At 36.2% G+C, this 27,649-nt stretch overlaps 1 protein-coding gene across 4 annotated transcripts in view; it reads left to right on the top strand.

Moving 5' to 3' along the window:
• The window catches only part of TTN (titin), a 273,480-nt gene that overhangs the window by 88,090 nt on the left and 157,741 nt on the right, over positions 1 to 27,649 (top strand). The window contains exons 81-119 of one of the 4 annotated variants that reach the window (XM_077957271.1): positions 28 to 315; positions 507 to 785; positions 880 to 1,158; positions 1,257 to 1,535; positions 1,671 to 1,958; positions 2,099 to 2,386; positions 3,712 to 3,993; positions 4,218 to 4,496; positions 4,909 to 5,190; positions 5,307 to 5,585; positions 6,095 to 6,382; positions 6,491 to 6,769; positions 6,883 to 7,161; positions 7,254 to 7,532; positions 8,131 to 8,418; positions 8,558 to 8,845; positions 9,619 to 9,909; positions 11,664 to 11,951; positions 12,520 to 12,612; positions 12,735 to 13,020; positions 14,110 to 14,290; positions 14,498 to 14,587; positions 14,687 to 14,954; positions 15,057 to 15,317; positions 16,802 to 17,011; positions 17,220 to 17,297; positions 17,400 to 17,426; positions 17,855 to 17,914; positions 18,246 to 18,329; positions 19,892 to 19,966; positions 21,615 to 21,662; positions 22,517 to 22,921; positions 23,358 to 23,420; positions 23,847 to 23,924; positions 24,080 to 24,157; positions 24,745 to 24,831; positions 25,061 to 25,141; positions 26,154 to 26,281; positions 26,598 to 26,718. The exons of the other annotated variants lie outside the window; for them this stretch is intronic. Of the exons in view, the coding sequence (XP_077813397.1) occupies positions 28 to 315; positions 507 to 785; positions 880 to 1,158; positions 1,257 to 1,535; positions 1,671 to 1,958; positions 2,099 to 2,386; positions 3,712 to 3,993; positions 4,218 to 4,496; positions 4,909 to 5,190; positions 5,307 to 5,585; positions 6,095 to 6,382; positions 6,491 to 6,769; positions 6,883 to 7,161; positions 7,254 to 7,532; positions 8,131 to 8,418; positions 8,558 to 8,845; positions 9,619 to 9,909; positions 11,664 to 11,951; positions 12,520 to 12,612; positions 12,735 to 13,020; positions 14,110 to 14,290; positions 14,498 to 14,587; positions 14,687 to 14,954; positions 15,057 to 15,317; positions 16,802 to 17,011; positions 17,220 to 17,297; positions 17,400 to 17,426; positions 17,855 to 17,914; positions 18,246 to 18,329; positions 19,892 to 19,966; positions 21,615 to 21,662; positions 22,517 to 22,921; positions 23,358 to 23,420; positions 23,847 to 23,924; positions 24,080 to 24,157; positions 24,745 to 24,831; positions 25,061 to 25,141; positions 26,154 to 26,281; positions 26,598 to 26,718 (7,905 nt within the window). The remainder of the gene's footprint in view (positions 1 to 27; positions 316 to 506; positions 786 to 879; positions 1,159 to 1,256; positions 1,536 to 1,670; positions 1,959 to 2,098; positions 2,387 to 3,711; positions 3,994 to 4,217; positions 4,497 to 4,908; positions 5,191 to 5,306; positions 5,586 to 6,094; positions 6,383 to 6,490; positions 6,770 to 6,882; positions 7,162 to 7,253; positions 7,533 to 8,130; positions 8,419 to 8,557; positions 8,846 to 9,618; positions 9,910 to 11,663; positions 11,952 to 12,519; positions 12,613 to 12,734; positions 13,021 to 14,109; positions 14,291 to 14,497; positions 14,588 to 14,686; positions 14,955 to 15,056; positions 15,318 to 16,801; positions 17,012 to 17,219; positions 17,298 to 17,399; positions 17,427 to 17,854; positions 17,915 to 18,245; positions 18,330 to 19,891; positions 19,967 to 21,614; positions 21,663 to 22,516; positions 22,922 to 23,357; positions 23,421 to 23,846; positions 23,925 to 24,079; positions 24,158 to 24,744; positions 24,832 to 25,060; positions 25,142 to 26,153; positions 26,282 to 26,597; positions 26,719 to 27,649) is intronic. 4 annotated transcript variants of the gene reach the window in all.

The following is a 27,649-nucleotide window of genomic DNA, read 5'->3' as shown; positions in this document are numbered from 1 at the left end:
AACACAAAACTACCCTTCCCCACATAGATCGGATTGTACCTCCTTCCTTCATCCGCAAGCTGAAAGACGTGAATGCCATCCTGGGGGCCTCAATTGTTTTGGAGTGCCGAGTCTCTGGTTCGGCCCCAATTTCAGTTGGCTGGTTTCAGGACGGAAATGAGATTGTTAGTGGGCCCAAATGTCAGTCCAGCTTTTCGGAAAACGTCTGTACTTTGAATCTGAGCTTGTTGGAGCCCTCCGACACAGGCATATACACGTGTGTGGCTGCCAACGTAGCTGGTTCCGACGAGTGCTCAGCAGTCCTGACTGTACAAGGTCAGTGTGCAGGGAAAAAGCTGCTGCTTCTCTAACACCTCTTTCATGTGGATGTGATGTCTGCCTTCCCTGGAGTTTCTTTATTTTGTCTTCATGTTTAGTCTTAGCTCCCTTTTTTTTAAGGAGCAAAAGCACTTCTCACTTGGATTTCTTTCTTCTCTTAATCTCCCCTTCCACCTTGCAATATCTAGAACCACCATCTTTTGAACAAACCCCCGATTCTGTGGAAGTTTTGCCTGGAATGAGCCTCACGTTCACCAGTGTCATCAGAGGCACCCCTCCTTTCAAGGTCAAGTGGTTTAAAGGCAGCAGGGAACTGGTGCCTGGGGAGTCATGCAACATCTCCCTGGAAGATTTTGTCACAGAACTGGAGTTGTTTGAGGTGCAGCCATTGCAAAGTGGAGACTATTCTTGCCTCGTTACTAATGATGCTGGCAGTGCTTCCTGTACCACACATCTTTTTGTGAAAGGTTTGCTTTTTCCCCCAATATGTGTATCTTTTAAAATTTCTCCTAAGTCTTCATTAGAAGACATGAATTTTACCCTCATGTTTTCTCCCTATAGAACCAGCCACTTTTGTGAAAAGACTGGCTGATTTCAGTGTTGAGACAGGAAGCCCCATAGTTCTCGAGGCCACATACACTGGCACACCTCCAATCTCAGTGAGCTGGATAAAGGACGAGTATCTTCTTTCACAATCTGAGAGATGCAGTATTACTATGACAGAAAAATCTACCATACTGGAAATTCTTGAGAGCACAATAGAGGATTATGCACAGTACAGCTGCCTGATAGAAAATGAGGCCGGTCAAGATATCTGTGAAGCTCTGGTGTCTGTCTTAGGTGTGTTGACAGCTACCTCTTTGTATTGCTCTTTCACTTCAAACATCCTCTTTTACATGGCATGACTGACTGATTGATTACCATCCTTTGTACCATAGAACCACCATACTTCATCGAACCTCTGGAACATGTGGAAGCAGCCATTGGAGAACCTGCAACTTTACAGTGTAAAGTGGATGGAACTCCAGAAATTAGAATTTCTTGGTATAAAGAACACACAAAGCTACGATCAGCTCCTGCATATAAAATGCAATTCAAAAATAACATTGCTTCCTTAGTAATCAACAAAGTGGATCACAGTGATGTGGGAGAGTATTCGTGCAAGGCAGAGAACAGTGTGGGGGCAGTCGCTTCTTCAGCTGTGCTTGTTATCAAAGGTGATGATGGTGTTGTTTAACCTAGTGTGTGTGGACAGATTCATTTTCTTAAAAACATCAAAACTTTCATGGATTGAAATATGTTGTGGATGCTTTCTCACTTGTAAATAAGGATTATCTGTAACTTCTTTACAGAGCGCAAACTTCCACCTTCCTTTGCAAGAAAACTGAAAGACGTTCATGAGACTCTAGGCTTCCCAGTTGCATTTGAATGCCGCATCAATGGCTCAGAACCTCTTCAAGTGTCTTGGTACAAGGATGGGGTTCTTTTGAAAGATGATGCTAATTTGCAGACATCTTTTGTTCATAATGTAGCAACTCTTCAGATTTTACAAACTGACCAGAGCCACGTAGGGCAGTATAATTGCTCTGCTTCTAATCCTCTTGGGACTGCTTCATCCAGTGCCAAGCTCATTCTCTCAGGTGAGTAACTCACATTACCCTCTTCATTGTAAAGCAGCTTCACTGCTCCAGGCCACCAAAAGGCTGGCGCCATTTAGTTTCTGCTGTGTATATGAGAGCATGGAAATCAAAATCACCATGTTGGTCTTCATTCTTTTCAGAGCATGAAGTGCCTCCTTTCTTTGATCTAAAACCTGTATCAGTAGATCTTGCTCTTGGAGAAAGTGGTACTTTTAAATGTCATGTAACTGGGACTGCACCAATCAAAATCACTTGGGCCAAAGATAACCGAGAGATACGCCCTGGAGGCAACTACAAGATGACTTTGGTAGAAAATACTGCCACTCTGACAGTTCTCAAAGTAGGCAAAGGCGATGCCGGGCAGTACACCTGCTATGCAAGCAACGTCGCTGGAAAAGACTCTTGTTCTGCTCAGCTGGGTGTACAAGGTACTTGTTAGAGTGAAGGAGCAAGATCTCTTTTACATTTTCAGTATCTTAAAATATAGGAGGGTGGGTGTGCTTGAGAGAGGGCTACGTTTAGGACCAGGGTCTAGTGATTAAAATGGATCAAGTGGATCAAGTACCTTCCAAATGGAGACAAGTATTTTTTTATTACTTAAAAAAATTTTTTTTAAAACTAGGAAAACATGGACCAAAAGTCCATTTTAAGAGATTAAAAATAGAGACTAGAGAGAGACAACCAAAACTCTACAAAATTGCGAGAAAATCCTAGTTTGAAAGGCATTATCATAGGAGAAAAAAGCAAAGTTATTGCAAATGACTTGTTTTCCACAGTACTTAGTAAATGAATGGCTTTTGTCCGTCTAAGGCATAGCAAAACTCCAAACTATCAAGCCCTTCAAGGAGAATTCAGATGAGAATGATAAGTTCAACTTACTTTCCTCCACGAGCCCCACTTAAATAATAGTGGACGTCAGCGGCTGAGGAGTAGGTAGATCAGTATCTGCTATTATGGAAAGCAGTCATGTGTTTCTGCCACATGTTTATAGCTGCTAGTGTTAGCAATTAAATAGTTTACTCAATGGACTGCTAGTCGAGTCCATTAGAGTATTTTTAAGGGTTTTTATGATGGTGGTGGTTTATAAATATCTTGAAATTAAAATATAATTAGATTTAGCAGCCCATTTGCTCTATGACATATAGCTAATCATTTTCACTTCCCTATGCCTGAATTTTTTGCTTCAGTTAATGAGGAAAGCATTACTCTTGCACACTTCAGAGGAAAATTATGAAGGTTGAAGAAATATCCATTTAACACCTATAAGAGGAAAATGGCATTTTAAAAATATTAGGATATCTGACCCATTTTGCCATTCTGGCTCTTCATGCTATGTAACTGATAGCATTGCAGCCTTAGGAAATAGTTCTCCACTGGTTCACATACAGGACAGTAACGAAACTCTCATTCCCCGTGGACCTCAGAGGGCTTCCACTGACAGATGCATGCTATTATCTCTGATCTTGGCACTAGAGAAGGGACTCTTTTGCTGGGAGAGGACGGCACATTAGAGAGTAACGTCTTTTTCTCCTTCCTTTAGTAATAATACTTGATGTGGATGCTTACAAAAACAAGCGTATTTTATTTTAGAAATTTTCTATTTAGGTTTCATTTAACTCTTCTTCCTTGAACTGCATAAATTTGTTTTCCAGAGCTAAAGACCTCTCTAGCAAAGATTATTTTTTCCACCTCATCTTGAATTATATGCATCTTTTCCATCCCTTACCCTTTGTGTTTCCTTTTGTTTCCATAGAACCACCCAGGTTCATTAAGAAGCTAGAACCTTCAAGAATTGTGAAACAGGATGAATTTACAAGGTATGAATGCAAAATCGGCGGGTCTCCAGAAATCAAAGTTTTATGGTACAAGGACGAGACTGAAATTCAAGAGAGCAGTAAATTCAGAATGTCATTCGTTGACTCCGTGGCTGTGCTGGAAATGCACAATCTCAGTGTTGAAGACAGTGGAGACTACACCTGTGAGGCCCACAATGCAGCTGGCAGTGCCAGCAGCAGCACGTCCTTAAAAGTTAAAGGTCAGAGCTCTCCCCACCTGTGTATTTTTCACATTCGCCTCCTCTTTAATTGTCCTCTTAACTCCCTATTTGACTCTCCAACGATGTTTTAAAATTGGGAAAGGACACAGTAAAGAATTGAAAGTGTTTTTTTCACTCTATCTCCGATGGAGTGGAAGACTGATTCTTACTTTTAACTATATACTTACATAATACATCCGTATCTTCCTTTTTTCCAATTTTAGAACCACCCATTTTCCGCAAAAAGCCTCATCCTGTCGAGACACTGAAAGGAGCTGATGTTCACCTTGAATGTGAGCTTCAGGGCACGCCCCCATTTCATGTTTCTTGGCATAAAGACAAGAGAGAACTTAGGAGCGGCAAGAAGTACAAGATAATGTCTGAGAACTTCCTTACCAGTATCCACATCCTGAATGTTGATGCTGCAGACATTGGGGAATATCAGTGTAAAGCCACAAACGATGTGGGGAGTGACACTTGCGTTGGTTCCATCACTCTCAAAGGTTAGATGGACTGCATTCTCTTCTGCTCACTACTTCCCTTCTAATTGTAATAGTCTGTTGCCCCCTTCACCCTAGCTCAGTCTTATCACTAACAGCCTATTCCACTTTCCCTTTGTTTCCTTTCCAAGTCCTTTTCTGTTGAGTCTGCATCCCGTTTCTAAATCCTACTAAATATCCTTTTAGATAATGTTGTCATTAGGTTTTGATTGGATTAAGAAAGCTGGAGTAGATGAGATATTCAACTTTCCTACTGAATATAAACTTTAATGTGTCCCTGCTCGCGTCGACCAAAAATGCCTCTTAAATGGAAATGATACATTATCACTAGTTTGATTCTTGGCATTCATGATTTGAGCAAAATGCTGTCAGTCCCACACATTTTAAAACCCAGGCTTTCCTCTTTCTTCATCAGCACCACCAAGCTTTGTGAAGAAGCTCAGTGACATTTCTACTGTCGTTGGTAAAGAAGTTCAGCTGCAGACTATCATTGAAGGCGCTGAGCCCATTTCAGTGGTGTGGTTCAAAGATAAGGGGGAAGTCGTTAGAGAAAGTGACAACATATGGATTTCTTATTCAGAAAACATTGCAACCTTACAATTTTCAAGAGTGGAACCAGCCAGTGCTGGAAAATACACTTGTCAGATCAAAAATGATGCTGGGATGCAAGAGTGCTTCGCCATGCTATCCATTCTCGGTTAGTACGAAGATGATGTTATCACAGATACAAGGCACACACTCACCAGGATCTGTGTTTTCTTTAGTTTTTCAATTTGAATTTAAAATATGGGTATCTTTTACATTTCATTCCAGAGCCTGCAACAATTGTAGAAAAGCCAGAATCCATAAAAGTTACCACAGGAGACACCTGTACCTTGGAGTGTACAGTAGCTGGCACCCCTGAACTCAGTACTAAGTGGTTTAAGGATGGAAAGGAACTAACAAGTGACAACAAATACAAAATAAGCTTCTTCAACAAAGTATCTGGCCTTAAGATCATCAAGGTGGCACCGAGTGACAGTGGGGTATACAGTTTTGAGGTGCAGAACCCTGTTGGTAAAGACAGCTGCACAGCTTCAGTGCAGGTTTCAGGTTGGTTGATTTCTTGGGCTTTTCCTTCACCATTATAATAATGTATTTCCTGATTTTCATAAGTGTATATGGGTTGTTCCATCTTCTATAGGATAGCATGAGTCTTACATCTTCTGAATCAGCAAATTCAGAGGCAATACCATCTGTAGAATTAGAAGAAAACCACATTCAAAAGTTATATCCCTTTCTTTTTGAGGAATTTCCAAAATGATGATAGGAATGAAAAATAGTGTCTGGATAAGGTTAAAGCAGTCTTCCTTTATGCTGAAATAATTCACCACATAATGCTTCACGGCAAAGAGAGAATAAAATCCCTAGCAAGTCAACCATCACATTCTGCCCACTGATTCTCCAAGCTTTTGATAGTGTGAAGCCATAGAGGATTTTTTAATACCCTCACAAAAGAGCCAAATGGATCTAGGGATATTCCATCAAGAAGACAGCTCTCTCTTCAAGTCATTTTATAATTGTTGTCCTTTGTTTTTGCTTTTTTTTTGTATCACATTCAGATCGAACCGTTCCTCCTTCATTCACAAGAAAACTGAAAGAGACAAATGGTCTATCCGGTTCCTCAGTTGTAATGGAGTGTAAAGTCTATGGGTCACCTCCAATCTCTGTCTCCTGGTTCCATGAAGGAAATGAGATCAGCAGTGGAAGGAAATACCAGACCACCCTGACAGATAATACTTGTGCTTTAACTGTGAACATGCTGGAAGAATCAGACAGTGGTGACTACACATGTATAGCTACTAATATGGCTGGTTCTGATGAATGTAGTGCTCCTTTGACCGTGAGAGGTCAGTTTACAAAACAGTAAAATGAATTGCATTTCACAGTTTATTAAGCATGTTTGTCATAACAATTCACAAATCTAAACCTTTTCTGATATATGCTTTTGTGTTTAGAACCACCATCTTTTGTTCAGAAACCTGAACCCATGGATGTTTTAACTGGGACCAATGTAACTTTCACCAGTATCGTAAAAGGAACACCTCCTTTCAGTGTTAGCTGGTTCAAGGGTAGCAGTGAAGTAGTACCAGGGGACAGATGCAACGTGTCCTTGGAGGATTCAGTTGCTGAACTGGAGTTGTTCGATGTAGATACATCACAAAGTGGAGAATATACTTGCATAGTTAGCAATGAAGCTGGCAAGGCTTCTTGTACAACACATCTCTACATAAAAGGTTTGTCAGACTGCTCTTCTAGATTTATATGGTTAGTAATTAGATGTGTCTATGTCTCTATGTATATGTGTTTGATATTTTCAATTGATATATTTTCAATTTGGTCACTTTAGCCCCAGCCAAATTTGTGAAGAGGCTGAATGATTACAGCATAGAGAAAGGAAAACCCCTGATCCTAGAGGGTACATTCACTGGAACTCCTCCCATTTTTGTTGTCTGGAAGAAAAATGGCATAAATGTAACTCCTTCTCAGAGGTGTAATATAACTACGACTGAAAAATCGGCAATCCTGGAAATTCCAAGTAGCACAGTAGAGGATGCAGGACAATACAACTGCTACATTGAAAATGCTTCTGGAAAAGATTCCTGTTCAGCACAAATACTCATACTAGGTTTGTCATGATTGCACATTCTTACCTTTGTATGCAATCGATGATCTGGCCCATCTCCTTCATCACTGATTGATTATCTCTCTTGGCTGCAGAACCACCGTATTTTGTCAAGCAGCTGGAGCCGGTTAAGGTGTCTGTTGGAGATTCTGCCTCTCTACAATGCCAGCTTGCTGGAACCCCTGAAATTGGGGTATCCTGGTATAAAGGAGATACAAAATTGAGACCCACTACGACCTACAAAATGCATTTTAGGAATAATGTTGCTACACTGGTTTTCAACCAGGTTGATATTAATGATAGTGGAGAATATATCTGCAAAGCTGAAAACAGCGTAGGAGAAGTTTCTGCATCAACTTTCCTTACCGTTCAAGGTGATGGCAATATTTTTAAAGTGAACGAATTTGTGTTTCTTTTGAACAAGATTTAAAATGTCTGGGGAGGCCTTGTTTTTAGGAAAATCTTTCCAAAGTCTTAATATTCTGCTTAAGTAATCCTATTTACAGTTAGTGGCTTATCTTTTTCTGTGGATTTTACAGAGAGAGATAATATGACTAAATCTTTAATTGGAAGGATTATGCAATCATTTGATTCTATAATTAAATCTTTTTTAAAAGTGATCATATATTTTTTAATTCCACCCTATAAGTATCTCATGCAAATTGTTAGAAGGCAGTCTTTAAAATTACAGGAATCTGCTGCTTGCCCAGAGACATGCCTTCAGCCAACCAATTGCTTTACTGGTTTTCAGATTGGTTTGCACCTACTGTGCATAAGGGTTGGTCTCAGAGTGATACTTTTGCTCCAGAAATCTATATGCTTTTCTTTATCTCCAAGTTAATTCAAGAGACGTTAATAATTCCTGATTTTTAAAAGAAATCACATATATACATGCATTTTGTATATATATATAATTGTGAGAAGAGCATTTAGTAAATTAAAGTGTTTGTTACTTTTATTCTGTTCCTACAGAACAAAAACTTCCACCATCATTTTCTCGACAATTGAGAGATGTTCAAGAAACAGTTGGACTGCCAGTTGTTTTTGATTGTGCCATAAGTGGATCAGAACCTATCTCTGTGTCTTGGTATAAAGATGGCAAGCCATTGAAAGACAGCCCAAATGTACAAACATCATTTTTAGACAATACAGCCACACTCAATATTTTTAAAACTGACCGGAGCCTTGCAGGCCAGTATTCTTGCACAGCTACAAACCCTATAGGCTCTGCTTCTTCTAGTGCCCGGCTCATTCTTACAGGTTTGTGGATTCTTAAACTTTTATTTCTATAATTAAAGTATTGTAATCAAATGTGAAATTAGGGAGAAATTTCTGTTTCAGTAAACTGACACGGTCCAGATACTGAGCCTGAAACCTTGTCTTTCTGCTCTACTATTAGAGGGGAAGAACCCACCATTCTTTGATATCCGTCTTGCCCCTGTGGATGCTGTGGTGGGAGAAAGTGCTGACTTTGAGTGCCACGTCACAGGCACACAACCGATAAAGGTCAGCTGGGCCAAAGACAACAGAGAGATACGAAGTGGTGGAAACTACCAGATTAGTTATCTGGAAAACAGCGCCCACCTGACAGTCCTCAAAGTAGACAAAGGAGATTCTGGACAATATACCTGCTATGCTGTGAATGAAGTGGGAAAAGACTCGTGCACAGCTCAGCTGAATATAAAAGGTATCATTTATTTTATAAGTGATCCCACAAAAGTGTAATTTTGTAGTATATCCTGAAGGTGTAGTTTTTATGATGATGAATGCAATTTAGGACATTTTTAAACAAATGAAAAGAAAACGTTTACGAGGAAATAAGTTTATCTAGAGAAGAAGTCATTTTTTAAATCTGTATTTCTTTCTTTTCTCGAGACAGGGTCTCACTCTGTCACCCAGGCTGGAGTACAGTGGCATGATCTCTGCTCGCTGCAACCTCTGCCTCCTGGGTTCAAGTGATTCTCATGCCTCAGCCTCCTGAGTAGGTGGGATTACAGGCACCCACCACCATGCCCAACTAATTTTTGTAATTTTTGGTAGAAACGGGGTTTCACCATGTTGGCCAGGTTGGTCTGGAGCTCCTGACGTCAAGTGATCTGCCCGCCTTGGCCTCCCAAAGTGCTGGGATTACAGGCATGAGCTACCACACCCAGCTTATAATCTATATTTCTAAAACTTTATATATTCCACATGATACTGAGATTACCCCCTCTTTTTACAAATTTGTGATTCTGTAAATGACCATAAGTTATTTCTTATCACCCACCTTGTAAGTCAAAGAACAGTTTAGAATAAGCTGGTAGAAGGAGACTGAAATGTTTAGGAACATACACTGATATAGTGTATTTAGTTGGTTAGCCTTGATTTTTAACTAAAAATATGAGATTTTTTCCTTGAAAAGCTTCATATTAGTAATCTGCTTCTGGATTCTACTTCATATATCCTTGCAATTTCTTACAGAGCGGCTCATCCCACCAAGTTTCACTAAAAAACTCTCAGAGACAGTAGAAGAAACAGAAGGGAATTCTTTTAAACTTGAGGGACGTGTGGCTGGTTCCCAACCTATAACTGTTGCCTGGTACAAAAATAATATAGAGATACAACCAACTTCTAACTGTGAAATAACATTCAAGAACAACACGTTAGTGCTGCAAGTCAGGAAAGCAGGCATGAACGACGCGGGTTTGTACACATGCAAAGTGTCCAATGATGCAGGCTCTGCTCTGTGCACATCTTCAATTGTCATCAAAGGTGAGTTATCCTCACAGCCCCAACCTGTTGTTTTTCTTCACTGCCTGTTATATAGCCATGTGCATTTCTTATGATATCTTGACCATGTAAGTTATAACAAATATAAATACACATTATTTAACTGTGTATTTATCACTCCACATGTTTACCAAAAATATAAATTATTGTAATTTAATTATGTGTCTTCCCAAAGGAGGTGTCATTTAATGGACTAGTATCTTAGGTTTCTAAATCATATCCCCAAATTCCCTTAAGTAGTTAGAAGTTTCAGCATACTCTGAAATGTGTGCATACGTGACACATATATTTTTATGAAGTACATTTGTTTTTAATTTTTTCTAATGTTCATCACCAAATATCACACTTGACTATTATTGAGTTATACATTATATCACAGTCTGAAACTTTCTCCTTTCTAAGTGTATTTCTAAAGGATTATTTTTTAATGTATATTGCCCAAAGCTTTGGACCTGCAAACAAATATTAATCCCAGACAAAAGGGTAACATTTGCCCAAAAAGAAAAATAATGGGTAGAAAACATTGCATATCATTATGGAAGATGTATTTAAATACACAATCATAGCTTGAGACAATGAAATAGACTATGTTGTTTAAGGATATATTTATCTGTTTCTCTTCACTGTAACGGCTTCCAGTAATTACAACATAGCTTCATCAAAATCACATTAAAAACTAAACTCTTAGAGCAGCTTGGAATTGATTACCAACTCTTATGATCTGGTTGATTATCTCACAGTGTAGAGATAGTAAGTTATTATTAATAGACTGATATTTCTCATAAGTAAATATCACTGAGTTGTCTTAAAATTCCAATTTCATCACTCATTTAATGGAATTTAGATGCATTTAGTTTTAAAACACATTTAATAAAATGAAAAACATATACTTAGCAGTGGCTTATATTCATGATTTACATTCATGATGGTTTTACCACGGCAGATAAATGCTTTCTATAGAATTCTGAAGCTATTTGTAAAATTTTTTAAAGGGTAGACATCAGAAGTTTTAATCTTTGCAATAACAAAAAAAAAAAAGGCCTTATTCTTTCTAGGTACAGGTCTCAGAACCATTGAACAAAATCATTATATACTACTGAGTTGTACATGGCCTTCCTATCATGTTACTCATCGAGTCTTCATCATTGGTCTTCAGTTAAACACTGAACTTCAACTCCTAATTCCTTTGGGCTAAGATTGGATTTTAAATGCTACTGTGGCTCCATTTAAAAGCTAAAGATGAACATCAGAGAAAATCACATATAAATATGTGGGCTCATGTATTACTCAGATGCTAGCTTTCTTTCCTAGAGGGTAGCAATCACTGCTGCTGGAGATAAGCAGAATTCCCAAATAGGCCCTTCATTTTCAGGGTTCAGCAAAAACGCAGCTGTACACAGGTTTGAGAGAATTAATAGTGTGCTACATGGTAAAGAAGTTTATAGTAACTGCCAGTGTCTGCAGTGCTTAGTCAGGACACAGATGCTGGGGCAATTTGTGGGCAGCATGTCATGTGTTCTTTGCTTGTTTTTAAACTTTTATCGTTTTTAAAAATCCAACAAATTTAAACTACTGTCTTTAGAGAGGAATAAACCAGACACATAATTCTGTTCTACTACAGCAACCAGTGTTACCTGTTAGAGGCAAAACTGGTTTTCTCTTTATTTGTTTCTCTTGTGGAATTTAATACTTTTTTTGCCTTTATGTTCCTCATGAAAATACCTTTTCAATTCCAGAACCTAAGAAGCCACCTGTATTTGATCAGCACCTTACTCCAGTAACAGTGAGTGAGGGAGAATACGTGCAGCTCAGCTGCCATGTCCAGGGATCTGAGCCAATTAGGATCCAGTGGTTGAAGGCTGGCAGGGAAATAAAGCCTTCAGACCGATGCAGCTTCAGCTTTGCTAGTGGGACAGCTGTACTGGAACTCAGAGATGTGGCTAAAGCAGATTCGGGAGATTATGTGTGTAAAGCTTCGAATGTGGCTGGAAGTGACACTACCAAATCAAAAGTGACCATTAAAGGTACAGACACCTCAAAAGTATTATGCAGTTCAAGCCAGCCACCACTCATGTTTATTTGCTTATTACAATTTCACTAGAAATGGAATCAGATTTTTACAAATATCAGTTGTTGCTCATCTGCAATTTGTAGGCTCCTTATTTTAATTGAAATATTAGATAATTTAACAGAAATAATGTCGATACAAAGTATCTGAAATTATTACAAGTTTACCACTCTTCTTGCACCTCTTTTCACCATATCCAGTAAGATTTAATTAATGCAGTTCCAAAAATGATGCTATAATAATGTGATAGAAAGTAGGCTGGTGTGATACACCTGGAAAAAATAAAACCAGGTCTAAAAATATTGACACTACTAACATGATTATAGTTCAACCTTTGATAGCTATCATTAGCATAAATGTCTGAGAAGCTGCTTTATCTTCTGTAACCCACCGTTACGTAGGAAGAGAATTCTGCAGTACTTACTTATCACACTGCCAACCTCCTAAGGCTTATTTTAAAAAGGGGGATATTTATTACAATTCTGAGGTGATTGTAGTAACAAAACATGTAAACGTTTTTTCAGACAAACCAGCTGTGGCCCCAGCAGCCAAGAAAGCTGCGGTAGATGGAAGGCTCTTTTTTGTGTCAGAACCTCAGAGTATCAGAGTCGTAGAAAGTAAGTGTACTTCATGAGAAGTGCATCTTCATCTATCTGGTACCTTTTACTTATGATTTAACTTTGGAAGAACTGATTTTAGAAAATTAAATTTTTATTCATTTGTCTTCCTTATTCCTTAGAAACCACTGCAACCTTCATTGCAAAAGTTGGAGGTGACCCAATCCCAAATGTTAAATGGACAAAAGGGAAGTGGAGACAGCTGAACCAAGGAGGTCGTGTTTTCATCCACCAAAAAGGCGATGAAGCAAAACTGGAGATTAGAGACACCACAAAAACTGATTCTGGGTTATACCGATGCGTGGCATTTAACAAACATGGTGAAATTGAAAGTAACGTTAACTTACAGGTGGATGAAAGGAAGAAACAAGAGAAAATTGAAGGCGATCTTAGAGCAATGCTGAAAAAGTGAGTTCAATAAAAACCACAAATTGTACAGTCAGCCCTCAGTGTAAGCGGGTTCCGCATCCACAGTCAACCAGCCCCAGTGGAAAGTTTTAAAGAACAAAAATTTTTAAAATGCAAATAAACAAGACAGCATAACAACCATTTACACAGCACTTACATTGTGTTAGATATTATAAGTAATCTAGAGATGAAGTATACAGGAGGATGTGCATAGGTTACATGCAAATACTATGCCATTTTACATCAGGGACTTCAGCATCTAGCCACAGGCCTCTTGAAGCCAATCTCCTGTGCATTCAGAGGGACAACTGTAATGTCCCATTCACAAAAGGAATCTCTCAAAAGGCATGGGCCATCCATCTCATGATTCAGATTGTTAAAAAACATAGGCATATAGACATTTTAACAGAAGCAGATAAGCAAAAACATCTGGGTGTTCTTGTTTCATTAGAATCAATTTCTGAATGTAAGAGAAAGTTTTAAGAATGAGGTGAATGTCTATTAAGATTTTTAAACAAAAAGAAATGCCCTAAAGAAACCCTAGTATTGTCTGTGCCTAGGTATGAAATTTTTGTTTCTATATATAATTTCTTATGTTATGAATGGTTCTCTAAAACAACTGTTTTAAACATTTTCCATAATTATCATCCATTTCAATATGGTTTATTTTTCAACATAATTATTGAATTAAATCCACACTCAATTCCCATAAATCTTTTCCATGAGATGTATACTATTCTATTATTAAAGTTTTCCATTGCTATTATTATTTTTTCTGATATTATAATTCATTAACTAGGATCTTTGGTTATGAAGTTTACAGAAATACTTCTATTATTCTTTCCTTTCTTAAAATTTTTGATCCAATGTCTATATTTTATAACAATGGTCCTAATCCATCTGATTTTAATCCACTCCATCTCCAAACCCACATTTTAAAATTATTTCACAGCTAACATGGTAAAATTAATATTTATTGAATAAAGAACAAGAAAACCTTAATGAAGTACATAATCTTTGAATGATGATAGATAATTAAAAATAAATAGAAGACAGGTGATTTATCCTTACTTCTTAAATTTTATTTAGGACTCCAATCTTAAAGAAAGCTGGGGAAGAAGAGGAAATTGATATCATGGAACTTCTCAAAAATGTTGATCCTAAAGAATATGAAAAATATGCCCGCATGTATGGAATCACTGACTTCCGAGGTCTTCTTCAAGCATTTGAACTGCTCAAGCAAAGCCAAGAAGAAGAGACACATAGACTGGTATGCTCCTTCATATATAGCATCATCCTAAAAAAGTCACATTTAAAACATCTCACACATTCCCTTTGAATTACCAGAATCCTATAGTTATATGACATCATTTAATATGACCTAACCAGCATCCAGAATAGAAGTTGAATATAGTCATGCATCCTCTAAATCAAATTTTGTTTCATATGTAATACCTATCATTTTTGTTCTTCTCAGGAAATTGAAGAAATAGAGAGGTCAGAGAAGGACGAAAAGGAATTTGAGGAACTCGTATCATTTATTCAGCAAAGACTGTCACAGACAGAGGTAAAAAGAATTATGCTGATAATAAAATGAACAAGTTAGGATTGAGTATTATTATAAGGGAAGGAGTAACAAATGTGTTTTAATTCTTTATTCTCCTAGCCTGTCACTCTGATCAAGGACATCGAAAATCAGACAGTTTTGAAAGATAATGATGCTGTCTTTGAAATTGACATTAAAATTAATTATCCAGAAATCAAGCTTTCATGGTACAAAGGAACTCAAAAACTGGAACCCAGTGATAAATTTGAAATAAGCATCGATGGTGACCGACATACACTCAGAGTCAAAAACTGTCAACTTAAAGACCAGGGCAATTATCGATTGGTTTGTGGCCCACACATCGCTAGCGCTAAACTAACCGTAATTGGTAAGTTAGAAAAGGCTTATGAAATACTTGTGAGATTTCAATTACTGTTGAGCACATCTGCGTGTGATACTGAACAAAATGTGTGTTGTATCACATGAACAGAGCCTGCGTGGGAACGGCATCTTCAGGATGTGACTCTGAAAGAAGGCCAGACTTGCACCATGACATGCCAGTTTTCTGTACCAAATGTAAAATCTGAATGGTTCAGAAATGGCAGAATCCTTAAACCCCAAGGTAGACATAAAACAGAAGTGGAACACAAAGTCCACAAATTGACCATTGCAGATGTTCGAGCAGAAGACCAGGGTCAGTACACCTGCAAATATGAAGACCTTGAAACTTCAGCAGAACTCAGAATCGAAGGTGCGTGAAACACTGTGGAGTCCTTGTGGTGCAGCATAGGTCAATGGCAAATGTTGTGCAGGACGCCTGCAGCCCTGCCTTTAGATACACACCAAAGTGGTCATGTGTTCTTATTTCCCAACACACGTTCTCATAGTATTCACTCACATCTCAAAGTTCATACAGAAGCACACGGGAAATATTCAAATGAGTGTCAATTCTTTTGCGTCATTCTTTTAGATTTTAATCTAGTCTAAGACATAATCTTTAACAGTAATTTCTGTCTAAAGTCTAAATTTCATGATTCTTATATCTAGGATTGTAGAAAGAAATCTAGGAAAGGACAAGATCTCATAGCTGTAAATCTGGAGGATCTTGGTTAGGAATTGATATTTTGTTTATAGGACATAGTCTGACTTTCTCTGTACAAAATTATGTAGATAAAATTAACATGTCATGTGCAATTAGCAATTATTTTTCAAAAAATATTTATTTCATTTTCAGATCATGTTTCAACCTTCTGAATCTCTGAAATTAAGTGAAATCTCAGAATTTAGGAGCAACAACATTCATTTCCTAATTGATTATATGCATTTTCCAAAGACACCCTCAAACTGTATTGAGAAAAATTTTGGTTATAATAGCATCTGCTTTCAACTATTGGTGCCCATTTGTATTTGCTGAAACACAAATATATGACATTCGATTTACATAAACATGTCAACTTTTCTAGCTTACCTTACAATGAATATCAGTGACTGGTTGTATTTTAAATGATTTTCAAAGTAAAGGTCCAGCTGCAAGTACTAATTATTTTTTAAATAATTGATATTTTTAATATAATTATTTAGTAAATAGAGCTCACCAGAGTACTGTGATTTCTAAGATTTTATGGTACTGTTATACGTATAAGACCCTCCCCTCCGTCCTCTTCTAGAAAACACTCCTGCCATCCACACAGATCCTTTATTTGTGCCCCTATGTACTTAGCAGATTTCCGAACTCTAAAATTTTTTTGTGAAATTTAGAAGTGCAGATTTCCTATTGAGTTTGAAATTATTTTACAAGAAAAGTTATACATATTAGATAAACAATTCTAGATCCTGAGTAACAGAAATCATTTTACTGAGGCAAGAAAGAATTTCACAGAGGAATAAGTTACAGAGTACAATTAAGTTTGTGTACCCTAACACTTTTAAAACTTAATTTGACTTCGGGTCATAAGCTCTCTTTAATATGTCCTTTATGTAAATATTTTAAGGACTCACAATAATTTCTTTACACTTTGCTACATTCGTCCGGCAGGAATACACTTAAGAATTGGGATACTTTTTTGTTAGTGATGCAAAGAAGTGTGCATTTCTTTTCATTTTGGATTTTTGAACTTTTCTTGCTATTTTATAACTGGGTACAAAGATGGAGATTTTAAGTATCTGAGGCAAAAGCAAGTAAAAGAAATTCCTCTCTATATAACCTAGCTTTGAACTCTCTTTGTACTTAAACAGCTGAACCAATTCAGTTTACAAAGCGTATACAGAACATTGTGGTGAGTGAGCATCAGTCTGCCACCTTCGAGTGTGAAGTGTCCTTTGATGACGCCATTGTAACATGGTACAAAGGACCAACAGAACTGACAGAGAGCCAGAAGTACAACTTCAGGAATGACGGTCGCTGCCATTATATGACCATCCACAACGTGACCCCAGACGATGAAGGTGATTTCATTGACAGTTTTCCAGTGAATGTATAATTGAAGGCTCATCTGTTTTCTGTATTTCTACCCTGTATGCGCTCATGCTCTAATTCTATCTAGAATGCTTTTTTAGAAAAGACAAGTATAAATAAACACATACATATATTGAAGTAAAGAAGTGTTATTTGCAACATATCAGAAAACAAAAGTTGGATGATTTTTCTCCCTAGGTGTCTACTCGGTCATCGCTCGGCTGGAGCCAAGAGGTGAAGCAAGAAGCACGGCAGAGTTATACCTAACGACGAAAGGTGAGGGAGCGCCATCTGAAAGCCACCCTGCCATCTTTGAAACACGTAGCCTACCTATACCATTCTCAACACAAAAATATCATTTTTTTTTTTATTTTGCAGAAATCAAACTTGAGCTGAAGCCTCCTGGTAAGTTGTTTTGTAAAAATCAATCCTTGCTTACAATAAATTCAGCATAATTTTGTAAATCACAGAAGCCAAACTAAAACGTATAAGATATCTTTCTCTTTTGGATAAAATATTTTTCAATAAAAGTGTTATTCAGTCAAATTACTTTCAGTCAAATAATAAAATGTTAAACTTTGTGAGTATGGCAAATCAGAGATAATAAGGTCTCATTCAGCTGATGCTAGAATCATGCCAAATAGAATGGCCACAGAATGAAACAAATTTTGACAGCAAACAAAACTTACCTATGTGGCTGCATACAAAAGAATACTAATATTATTTTGTCTGTATATTAGAGTCTTCCATTAGATATGCCTGACATATCTTAGGGTCTAATAAATAGCTTGTTCTCAGTCTCTCTATGCTTATCATTACATGTCCCTTTCCAGATATTCCTGACTCCAGAGTTCCAATCCCAACCATGCCTATTAGAGCAGTACCACCAGAAGGTAAGACCCAGAACCTCAGCATCTGAGCTTGGAGCAGCAATATTCTAGCACTACGAATCTGTACAAAACTTTATACCAACGCCCAAACTGCAGCAGAGTCAGAACAAACCCTTCCATGTTGTATTCTTCAGTGAGCAATTAGAAATTAAAGTAAAAAAAAAAAAAAAAAAGTAGTTCCAGTAATAAATAGATGCTACTTTTATTTGTTCTGATTGATGAATTGGTACTATAATACCTTTGAAGTACTGAAAGAAATGCATGAGACTATTCATTATATTTTACGCAAAATAGGAAACTAAAACATGTTACTAACGGCATTTATTTTCTTCAGAAATCCCTCCTGTGGTTGCTCCTCCTATCCCCCTTTTGCTACCAACACCCGAAGAAAAGAAACCACCAGCAAAACGTATTGAAGGTATTATACCTCATCTACCTAGACGTCGAAATAAGAATTTCACTCTGCTGACCCGAAAAATGTTGCTTAATACAACACATTGGCCCTCTAGTGGTCAAGAGGTGGAATTGCCTTTCAAAATGTAAATTATTTTCTCAAAGTATTAGCTAACTAAATGTGTAAGTCATGTGCTTAAAACTCTGAAAATCATCAAACAAAATACTATGTTGCTATTAAAATATTTTATTTTAATGGAATTACTGAAACATTAATGTAGAATTAATTTTATGTTTCCTATTTTCTTAACTACTAAGTATAACAAAAAGAATAATGGAACCAATTTCTAGTGCAGCTTATGGAAATAAACCATAGTAGTTTACAGTTAAATTGCAAATTATAGCTTGTGGTTCTTCTCAATTTGTAGTATTAACTACTCTTTAAATTTTACTATTTTGTTACAAAAAATATGATTTAGAATACTTATGAAATATTTGACTTCTTTTGTACCTAAGGCATGATCTCACCAATAAAGAAATCTTAAGCGTTCCAAGGAATTGCTCCTCTCAAATATTCAGCAGAGAAATTGTACTATTTGTGTCCTAAAGTTTCTCAACTAAATTAGACAACAGATTTCCTGGGACTTTCTGGAGTTATAGGGAGTTCAGAAATGCTGTCAGAATTCTCCCAGCATGGTCAGAAAAAAATTCTGTGTGTCAAAATCACACTTTTCTATAGCTAAGTCACTACTACTGTAGTAGATTCAAGGGGTGGACATGGTAGGCCTTTAACATCCACTACAATTGGCATTAAAAGTTTGACCTATTTTTCAAGCCAGTCTTAGAGGAAATTCAGTTAGAAACTTCCAATATTGTGACTAATGCAACCTCATTAACAAAGAGAAGCATTTTTATGATTCATACCAACATAAACATTTTATCGAGCTGTGAGAACAGGGAGGAACAAGAATCAACAATCATAAATTGGATTTCCATTTCTATTTCTGTTGTCAAAAATAATAACTTATGTTAATGAATGATTTGTTCTTTGACTGGTAGTATCGACATGGCTAAGTTTGAGAACTCACTGTGAAACTTGAGAAGTTAAATAATGTTTTAAAAATTAAAAGAGAGTGTTCTTTATTCATGAATACGAGAGGCCATAATCAAGTATGATTAGGAAATGTGGTTAAGGTATAACAGCAGCACAACAAAGGACTTTGAACCCACTTGTTACTCTTCCTCCTAACATATTTGTGTTCATCCCTAAGTGAAACAAGGATGAAAATGTGTACTTTTCTATTTATGATATCACTTAGATTCACACCCCATGTTCTGAAAACTTTAACTCTCAGCAGACACAAAATCAGTGAAGACGTAAGATCACAGTACATTTTCTATATCCCTCCAAAACAATTTTTTTGCATCTAGTCCTAGATCTTTCCAAAACAAATATCTTGTAGTAATGTGCAGAAGCTCACTACTATCAACATTTGGAAAAATAAAATATTTCAATGAAATTCCTAGTTTCCTGAAAGCATTTTAGTTACTTATACCAGAAATCTTTTTATTATTATTATTTTTTAGTTACCAAAAAGGCTGTGAAGAAAGATGCCAAAAAAGTTGTTGCAAAGCCCAAAGAAGAGGTGACACCACGTGAAGGTATTATAATTAATGAAAAAGCAGTCTTAATACTTTTTTCTTGGCTAAAACTTCTAAATCCTAAATAGTGGAGGGTGAAGGAAGGGTAAGAATTTGCAATCACAAAATGGTACCTCTCCCTTCACTCACTTTCACCCTCTTTGACTCAGTCCTCACTCTCTCTTTCTCAACTTCCTTTTTTCTCCCTTTTCTCTTTCCTGTCCTCCTGAGCCCCTGGGAACCAATGACAACACCAGTGTATACTGGTTTTTTCTGGATGATAATTTAAAGAAGGTCTTGCCTGGAAGTCCAACAGCTATTCTTTTTTTTTTCTTTTTTATTTTATTGTAAATTGACGATTTACTATTGTGTATATATTTACGGGGTACAAAGTGATGTTATGATCTGTGAATACAATATGGAATAATTAAATCAAGCCAATTAACATATCCATCACCTCAAATACTTAACATTTTTGTGGTGAGAATATTTGAAATTTACTCTTCAGCGAATTTGAAATGTACAATACACTATTATTAACTATATTCACCACTCTGTACAACAGATCTCAAGAAAAGCCATATTTCTCCTGTCTAGCTAAGATTTTGTACCCTTTGACCAACACTTCCCCATTCCCTCAAATTCCCAGCCTCTGTAACCATCATTCTACACTTTATGAGTTCAACTTTTTAGTTCCACATCTAAGTGAGAACTTACAGTCTTTGTCTTTCTGTGCCTGGCTTACTTCACTTAGCATAATCTCCAATTCTATCCATGTTGTCACAAATGACAAAATTCCCTTTTTTTTATAAGGCTGAATAGTATTCCACTGTGTATGTACGTACCACCTTTTCCTTATCTATTCATCCATTGATGGACACTTAGGGTGTTTCCATGACTTGGTCTTTGTGAATAATGCTGTAATGAACATGGAAGTGCCCAACAGCTGGTCTTGATAAAGTCCCATCAATAGAAGAGCAAGGGTTGGTGTTAATTTTAAGAGGTTGCTGCAACCTACCTCAGTGTCCTTCCTGATTTAGGTGATCTAAATATCAATATTTAAAGAAAAAATACTTTATGAAGGAGGATCAATTCAAATCACTTTAACTTTCAATATATCCTGGGAGATTTTTAGGAAAACAGTTGGATAACTAAATTTAAACAAATAGTTTTAACCCATTCGACTAAGATTAGAGTATAGCATCCTCCATAAAGAAGGAAAATATGGAAGCACAAGGCATCATTTATCATTCAGACTTTTCTGAGTGGTCATTTGTGAAACATCACGGAATAAGAGGACACTCAAAAAGCATGGATATTTCGTGAACTTTATAGTTAATAATTGAAAATGTCTAATGCATTATTTTTAGCATTGGACATATTAAATATTCTCTTCATGCTTAATGTTAACTTATTATAAATCAATCTAAACTAGAATCAAACTTTGGCCTTTTGCATGTTTGTTTTTTGTTAATATGGCATTGCATAGCATTTCTAATGAGCTAGATTTGGAAATTATAAAAGCATTATTATGATTCCTGGAAAGGCTGGTGTATTTGTAGTAGTCATAGCTCCTACAAACAACTAACAATGATGTGCAGGATTAGTAAACATTAGTAATAATGTAATCTAAAAATAAATACCCATTTTTATGTTTTTAAACTCCCAGAGCTTGTCAAGAAGCCTCCACCTCCTACTACCTTAATTCCAGCAAAAGGTAAATAAAGAGAAATTATTTTTATTCTGTTTATTCCTGAGATTTGCACTTCTGCTGACTATTCTTATTTTAAATATTAGGCTTCCAACTTATTGCAAAGTTGTGGAGTCTCCTCTGCTGTGTTAAATTTAGCATTAGAAATGATGGCTATTTCATATTGCCCCTTTCCCAGGAAAAGAAACCCAGGCAGATGTTTATGCTGCCTCTGTGCAATGGTCTCAGAGAAAGAAGCAGTGAGGGCTCAAAAGGAGGGGCCATTCCTTAGTTTTTTAATTGTAGTTAACACAAATGTTAAGAGTCATATAAATAATGAGAGCCCTTAAGAACTTTTAAAATCTGTTATCTAAAAGTACCTAATTAACTTGGTTACATAATTTTAAATGTTGTTTTTATTAAATGACTAAGGGATCCTATGCAATAGTCAAAAATGTAGGTTTAAAATTAGGAATGTGTTTGAAATCATAATCAGAACTTTTTAAAAAGGTTAACTGTTTAAGTATTAAATATAAATTCCATAAACTTATCGAATGTTAAAACTATTCCATTGGAAGAAACTAGGGGTTCTGCAAACTGGAGCTCTCATGGAATAATGGAAGTTGTGTCCATTTGATAATATTTATTGAATCCATTTTTTCACACTGGAAAAATCCTCAAATCAACAGTAGAATGTATCTTGATACTCTACTGTGTTCCGTAGTCAAAAATTTAAATGGAACCAATACAAAAAAAAAAAAAAAGGATTCTCAATAAAATAGATCTGAAATACTGATGTTGTTTAACTAGGTAGATTTTTGTTTAGTGAAGCAGTTGGATGGATAGAATTAATGTGCTAATAGTCTCTTTATCTATTTTAGGTCCTGAAATCATTGATGTATCCTCTAAAGCTGAAGAAGTAAAAATAATGACTATAACCAGAAAGCAAGAGGTTCAGAAAGAAAAAGAAGCTGTGTATGAGAAAAAGCAAGCAGTCCACAAAGAGAAGAGAGTTTTCATTGAATCTTTCGAAGAACCTTATGACGAACTGGAGGTAGAACCATACACAGAGCCATTTGAACAACCTTATTATGAAGAACCAGATGAATACTATGAAGAGACCAAGGTAGAAGCTAAAAGGGAAGTTCATGAGGAATGGGAAGAAGATTTTGAAGAAGGGCAAGAATACTATGAAAGGGAAGAAGGCTATGACGAAGGGGAGGAAGAGTGGGAAGAGGCTTACCAAGAAAGGGAAGTAATTCAAGTTCAAAAGGAGGTCTATGAAGGTATGTATAAACTGAATGATTTGTTTCCCTCTTTTCTTCATTTTTGCTCAGTTCATTAAATTGTCAATGCTATGAACCTGATTTGCAGTTTATGTGAAATAGATAAAATGATCTTGGATTTTTTTAAGGTTAGAAATCTTTTAAAAGTTATTTTCTTCAGAGTTACTTTCATGCTTTGACATTACAAGCTAAATCATTTAGTCTTATTACTAACACTAAATTGCAAGTGCTAATTTCTAATGCAGAAGTTCAAGTTTTACTTTTACTGCCTTGTTGCATCTCTGCTTGATCCTGCTTCAAAACCTAGCACTAAGAATTGTGTTGGTAATAACGATCCCAAAATTATATATTATCCTTACCTTATCTCATTTGGAATTAACACAACCTAAGAGAACTTATTTAAGCATCCCTTCTTATTCCTGTGTTTTTATTAAAGAATCACATGAGAGAAAAGTTCCAGCCAAAGTACCTGAAAAGAAAGCACCACCACCTCCTAAAGGTAAGTAATTGGAAATATTTAAATAGACTAGAGCATCGACATCATTATCATGGCTTGTTTGGCAGCAATGTATAAATCAGCAGTTCAATCCAATAGGCACAACTTCTTCTCTAAGCTTTATTGTGAATGATTTTTTTTCTTAAAATTTCTATCTAATTCATTTAATTTAAAAAATCAAAAGATGATAAAAATTGTAATAGTAAACTTAAATATAGCCAAAATATGTTAAGTACAGAAACTTGTACCCGACGTTCAAAGTTGTGCATAAAGGTCAAAGCACCAAACTCGTCTCTCTCTTTAAAAAATGATACATATATCTGCCTATATACATATAGGTGTGTATAAACACAGAGCGAGAGAGACAGAGAGAGAGAGATTTTTAATAGGAATTCTAAAAGTACTGCAATTTCTTTAAAATGCTTGCAGTTATAAAGAAGCCAGTAATTGAAAAAATTGAAAAGACTTCTCGAAGAATGGAGGAAGAAAAAGTTCAAGTCACCAAAGGTATTATCATTTCAAACGTTCCTAGCACCCATGTACACAAGTAATGTGTTTACTGATCTATACTCACGTTAGTTCTTTATATAATCAAATACTTATAAATTTTGTGCAAAGCAACATTCTTCAAAATACAAATATATTTGTACATATTTTTAAAGTACCTGAAGTTTCAAAGAAGATTGTTCCACAAAAACCTTCCCGGACTCCAGTACAGGAAGAAGTTATTGAAGTGAAAGGTATACATCTTTGTTTTTCAGCTACAAGTTCAAATTTTTTTTATTTATGTGTATGGACATGTGTACATATATTGCTAAGTAACTCACAAATCTGAAACGACCAAAAAAACACATTTTTACATAATACAAGTCTTACGTTGAGTTGCACATATGTTCAATTTAAATAATAACATTATCTACTTTGTTTCTAGTTCTGCTTAAAAATTACATTTTTTATTATAAGGAAGGTTTGTGTTTAATCAGTAGTTTGCTAACTTTACTATGCAATGCATTCCATTGCATATAATATTCCCTGTCCTCTTATTTATAGAAATAGACCCTAACAGATTTGGAAAAGCACAACATTGTGTGTGAAGAAGTTGTGTCTATTTGATTCTCATTTAAGAACGTTTGATGAAGGCTGCATGTGTTGTTTGTCCCTATAGATCAAAAGATGATTTGTTTTCTTGTCAATACTGAATTTGTTCTCAAGCTACCATATTAACCCACTCATTCTGTGTCGAAATACTTGAGTATAAAATCCATGTGTTTGATCTGATGTCTTGTACTAAAAAAAGGAATACTAACGTGAAATACTCTCTTTAAAGTACCAGCTGTGCATACAAAGAAGATGGTTATTTCAGAAGAAAAGATGTTCTTTGCTTCTCACACAGAGGAGGAGGTGTCAGTCACAGGTATAAGGCAAACTGGAATGTGGGGGCTCAAATGGAAGGGTTTTAGGCAGATTTTTATCCCTCTTGTTTAATTTGTGATCATGTAGACATTTCTGTCTCTTTGTAAATTCTCTGTCATCTTTTTCATTTCATGTTTGTCTCTGTTTTCATTTTATTTTAATGTTCTTTGTAAATTACAATTACCACCCACAACATGGCATATCAGTAATTACAATGCACATTTTTTAAGTCCCCGAGGTACAAAAGGAAACTGTTACTGAAGAGAAAATTCACGTTGCTGTTTCCAAAAGGGTTGAACCACCACCTAAAGGTATTATTAATTCATTCTAAGTTTAAACTAGTCTTTTAATAAAAGTTAGTACAAATTCCATAGTAAACATTTATGTTATTATTAAATAACAGATTTAGTCAAGGATGTGATGGGGGACGGGAAGAACCATGAGGAAGGCACAGGGGAGAAAAGCGAAAATTACTGGAGGCTCCATTCCCAGATTCAGAGAGTTTGCAATCTCATCACCTGTTATTTGGAAATACAGTGTCCTGGAGCTAGTTCATACCAGCTCACCAGTGCCTATGGTTAAATTTTCAGGAATTTTGCTAGCCAGTAGTTTAACACCGCCATTATTAAAAATTAGATTATGTAAAGTTACAGTCCAATTAAGTATATTTTTAAATGTTAATAAATACTCAAAACTTATTACCTCCTATTTTACGGCATTTTGTTCTTATCTGTGTTTCTGAGATTGTTTCTATCTTTGTGTCTGTGTGGTGGAAATACCATATAATGTACTACTGCAAGTCTCTTTCCAACTCAAGGACAATGACATCACCTTTATAGCCAGGGTGGGAGGGAGTGTTTACACCACCTTGGAAATCGGAAATCTGCAAGCACTATAGATCAAGCCTCCACCCCCTCCATCCCAGCCAAATTGTTGAACATTTAAGACACAAAAAAATCGAATGCAATTGTGTTTATGAAACTGCTTTATAAAAGTAAAGGTTACAAAAAAAAAAACCTAACTTCATAGTTACTGATGTTCGTAAAAAGCTGGTTTCTGAGGAACCGACACAGGCACCTCCGAGGGAGGGTTGCTCCTACCTGTTCCTGACAAAGTGGAGGCTTCTGCAGTTAAAGGTGACAGCAGTCACATTTTCCAATTAGCCATTCAGCCATCTTCATTTGCCCTCATTTCTAAAGCATAATTTTCTTGCATTCAATTGGTATAAAAAGGGAATCTCTATTTTTTTTAATTCTAAGTCTTACAACAACATATGCCTTGTCAAATGCACACTTTCTCAAAAACGGTACATTTCTTTTAAAGTCCCTGAGCTACCTAAGAAACCAGTTCCAGAAGAAGCGGTCCCTGTTCCCATTCCTAAAAAAGTGGAGCCCCCAGCACCAAAAGGTAGAATAATATTTGTGAAAAAAATAATTATTAGCATCCATCTTGTATCTTTTTCTATGAGATCTGTGTATTAACAAAATAGCATCTGCAAACCATCTATAATATATTTAATTCCGTGTATATTGATTTCATTTATTTGTGGTAATGTGTTATACCAGTATTGGTAACATTTCTAGACTCCAGAGCATGCTAACTGGGTCTTTGTCTGCTTGTGTAATGTATGTAATGTCTACATGGTGTTGAGGTATTTAGCATTCATTTCTATCACAAACAGGCATATTTAAATTACTTCCTAATTCTCACACTCTTAGTGAAGATTTATGCTTTAATGTAATCTTAAATGTCCCAGAAGGAGACTAGAATATTCCACATTATTTCAACAATTGTATCTTTAAAGTTCCTGAGGTTCCCAAGAAACCCGTGCCAGAGGAGAAAAAGCCAGTTCCTGTGCCTAAGAAGGAACCTGCTGCTCCCCCGAAAGGTACACCAGAGCCCATGATGGGGAGACTCTTTGCTCCAAGTGCCAGCCTTTTCCTTTCTGCGATCTTCATGTGTACTATGCTGCCTTTGTCTTTGTCTCTTTTACATTCTCCTCCTGTTTTTAGTGTTTGTCCACTTCCGTGCCATGCTCTTGACATACTTTGTTTATTATACTGAATATTCCTAAGACATCACCAAAAAGTGTTGTTAAAGGAAGTAACTATGTGAAACTGCTATCTTCCCTCTCTTAGAGAAAAAGGAAATGTTTGTGAAACTTGTTTTCTACATGTTTCTAGGAAAAAACTTTCATCCTTCATAAATGCAACTTTTTCTTAGTAAAAGCAGTTTCATGCATTATGAAGAGGTGTGGGCAATGATAACTATAGAGTGTCTGGCAGAACTAGTTGTTAATTACATAAAGACGTACATAGTACCACACTTCTTAAAAGTCAATAGTGGTGAGTCTTCAATAGTGGGGAACATACAGGTTTTTTGAAGTTTACTTTCACCATTTTCTTGAGACCTTAACTGAGCTTCAGTATTTGCCGTAAATGTTTCAGTTATCTAATTAGCTAGTCAAAGTACCTTTCATAGAGGTATGTTTGAATGAAAATGTACTGCTGTGGTATATCACAAACCCCTTGCTTTCGTTCGTTTGGGATTTTTTGGTGATTAAAGGCACTATCTTCTTGAAGCACTGAAACTACAATTACACATATCTGTTCAGCTATAGAAAGACTCAGCAAGAATTCAACAACATCCAATTTAGGAGAAACCAGACCTAACTAAAACAGTATATTTTGAATAGTGTTCCCTTGGCCTGACTTTGCAATGTTTCTATTTTCTTCCTGAATCAAATATGCTTCTCTCTTTCTCAAACTCTTGGCTCTTTCAAAATTCTTTTGATTATCTAACCATTAAATACAAAGGTC

The sequence above is a fragment of the Macaca mulatta genome, chromosome 12, assembly GCF_049350105.2.
Source record: "Macaca mulatta isolate MMU2019108-1 chromosome 12, T2T-MMU8v2.0, whole genome shotgun sequence".
NCBI classification, from domain to species: domain Eukaryota; kingdom Metazoa; phylum Chordata; class Mammalia; order Primates; family Cercopithecidae; genus Macaca; species Macaca mulatta.
This window is presented reverse-complemented; position numbering and strand designations above follow the sequence as displayed.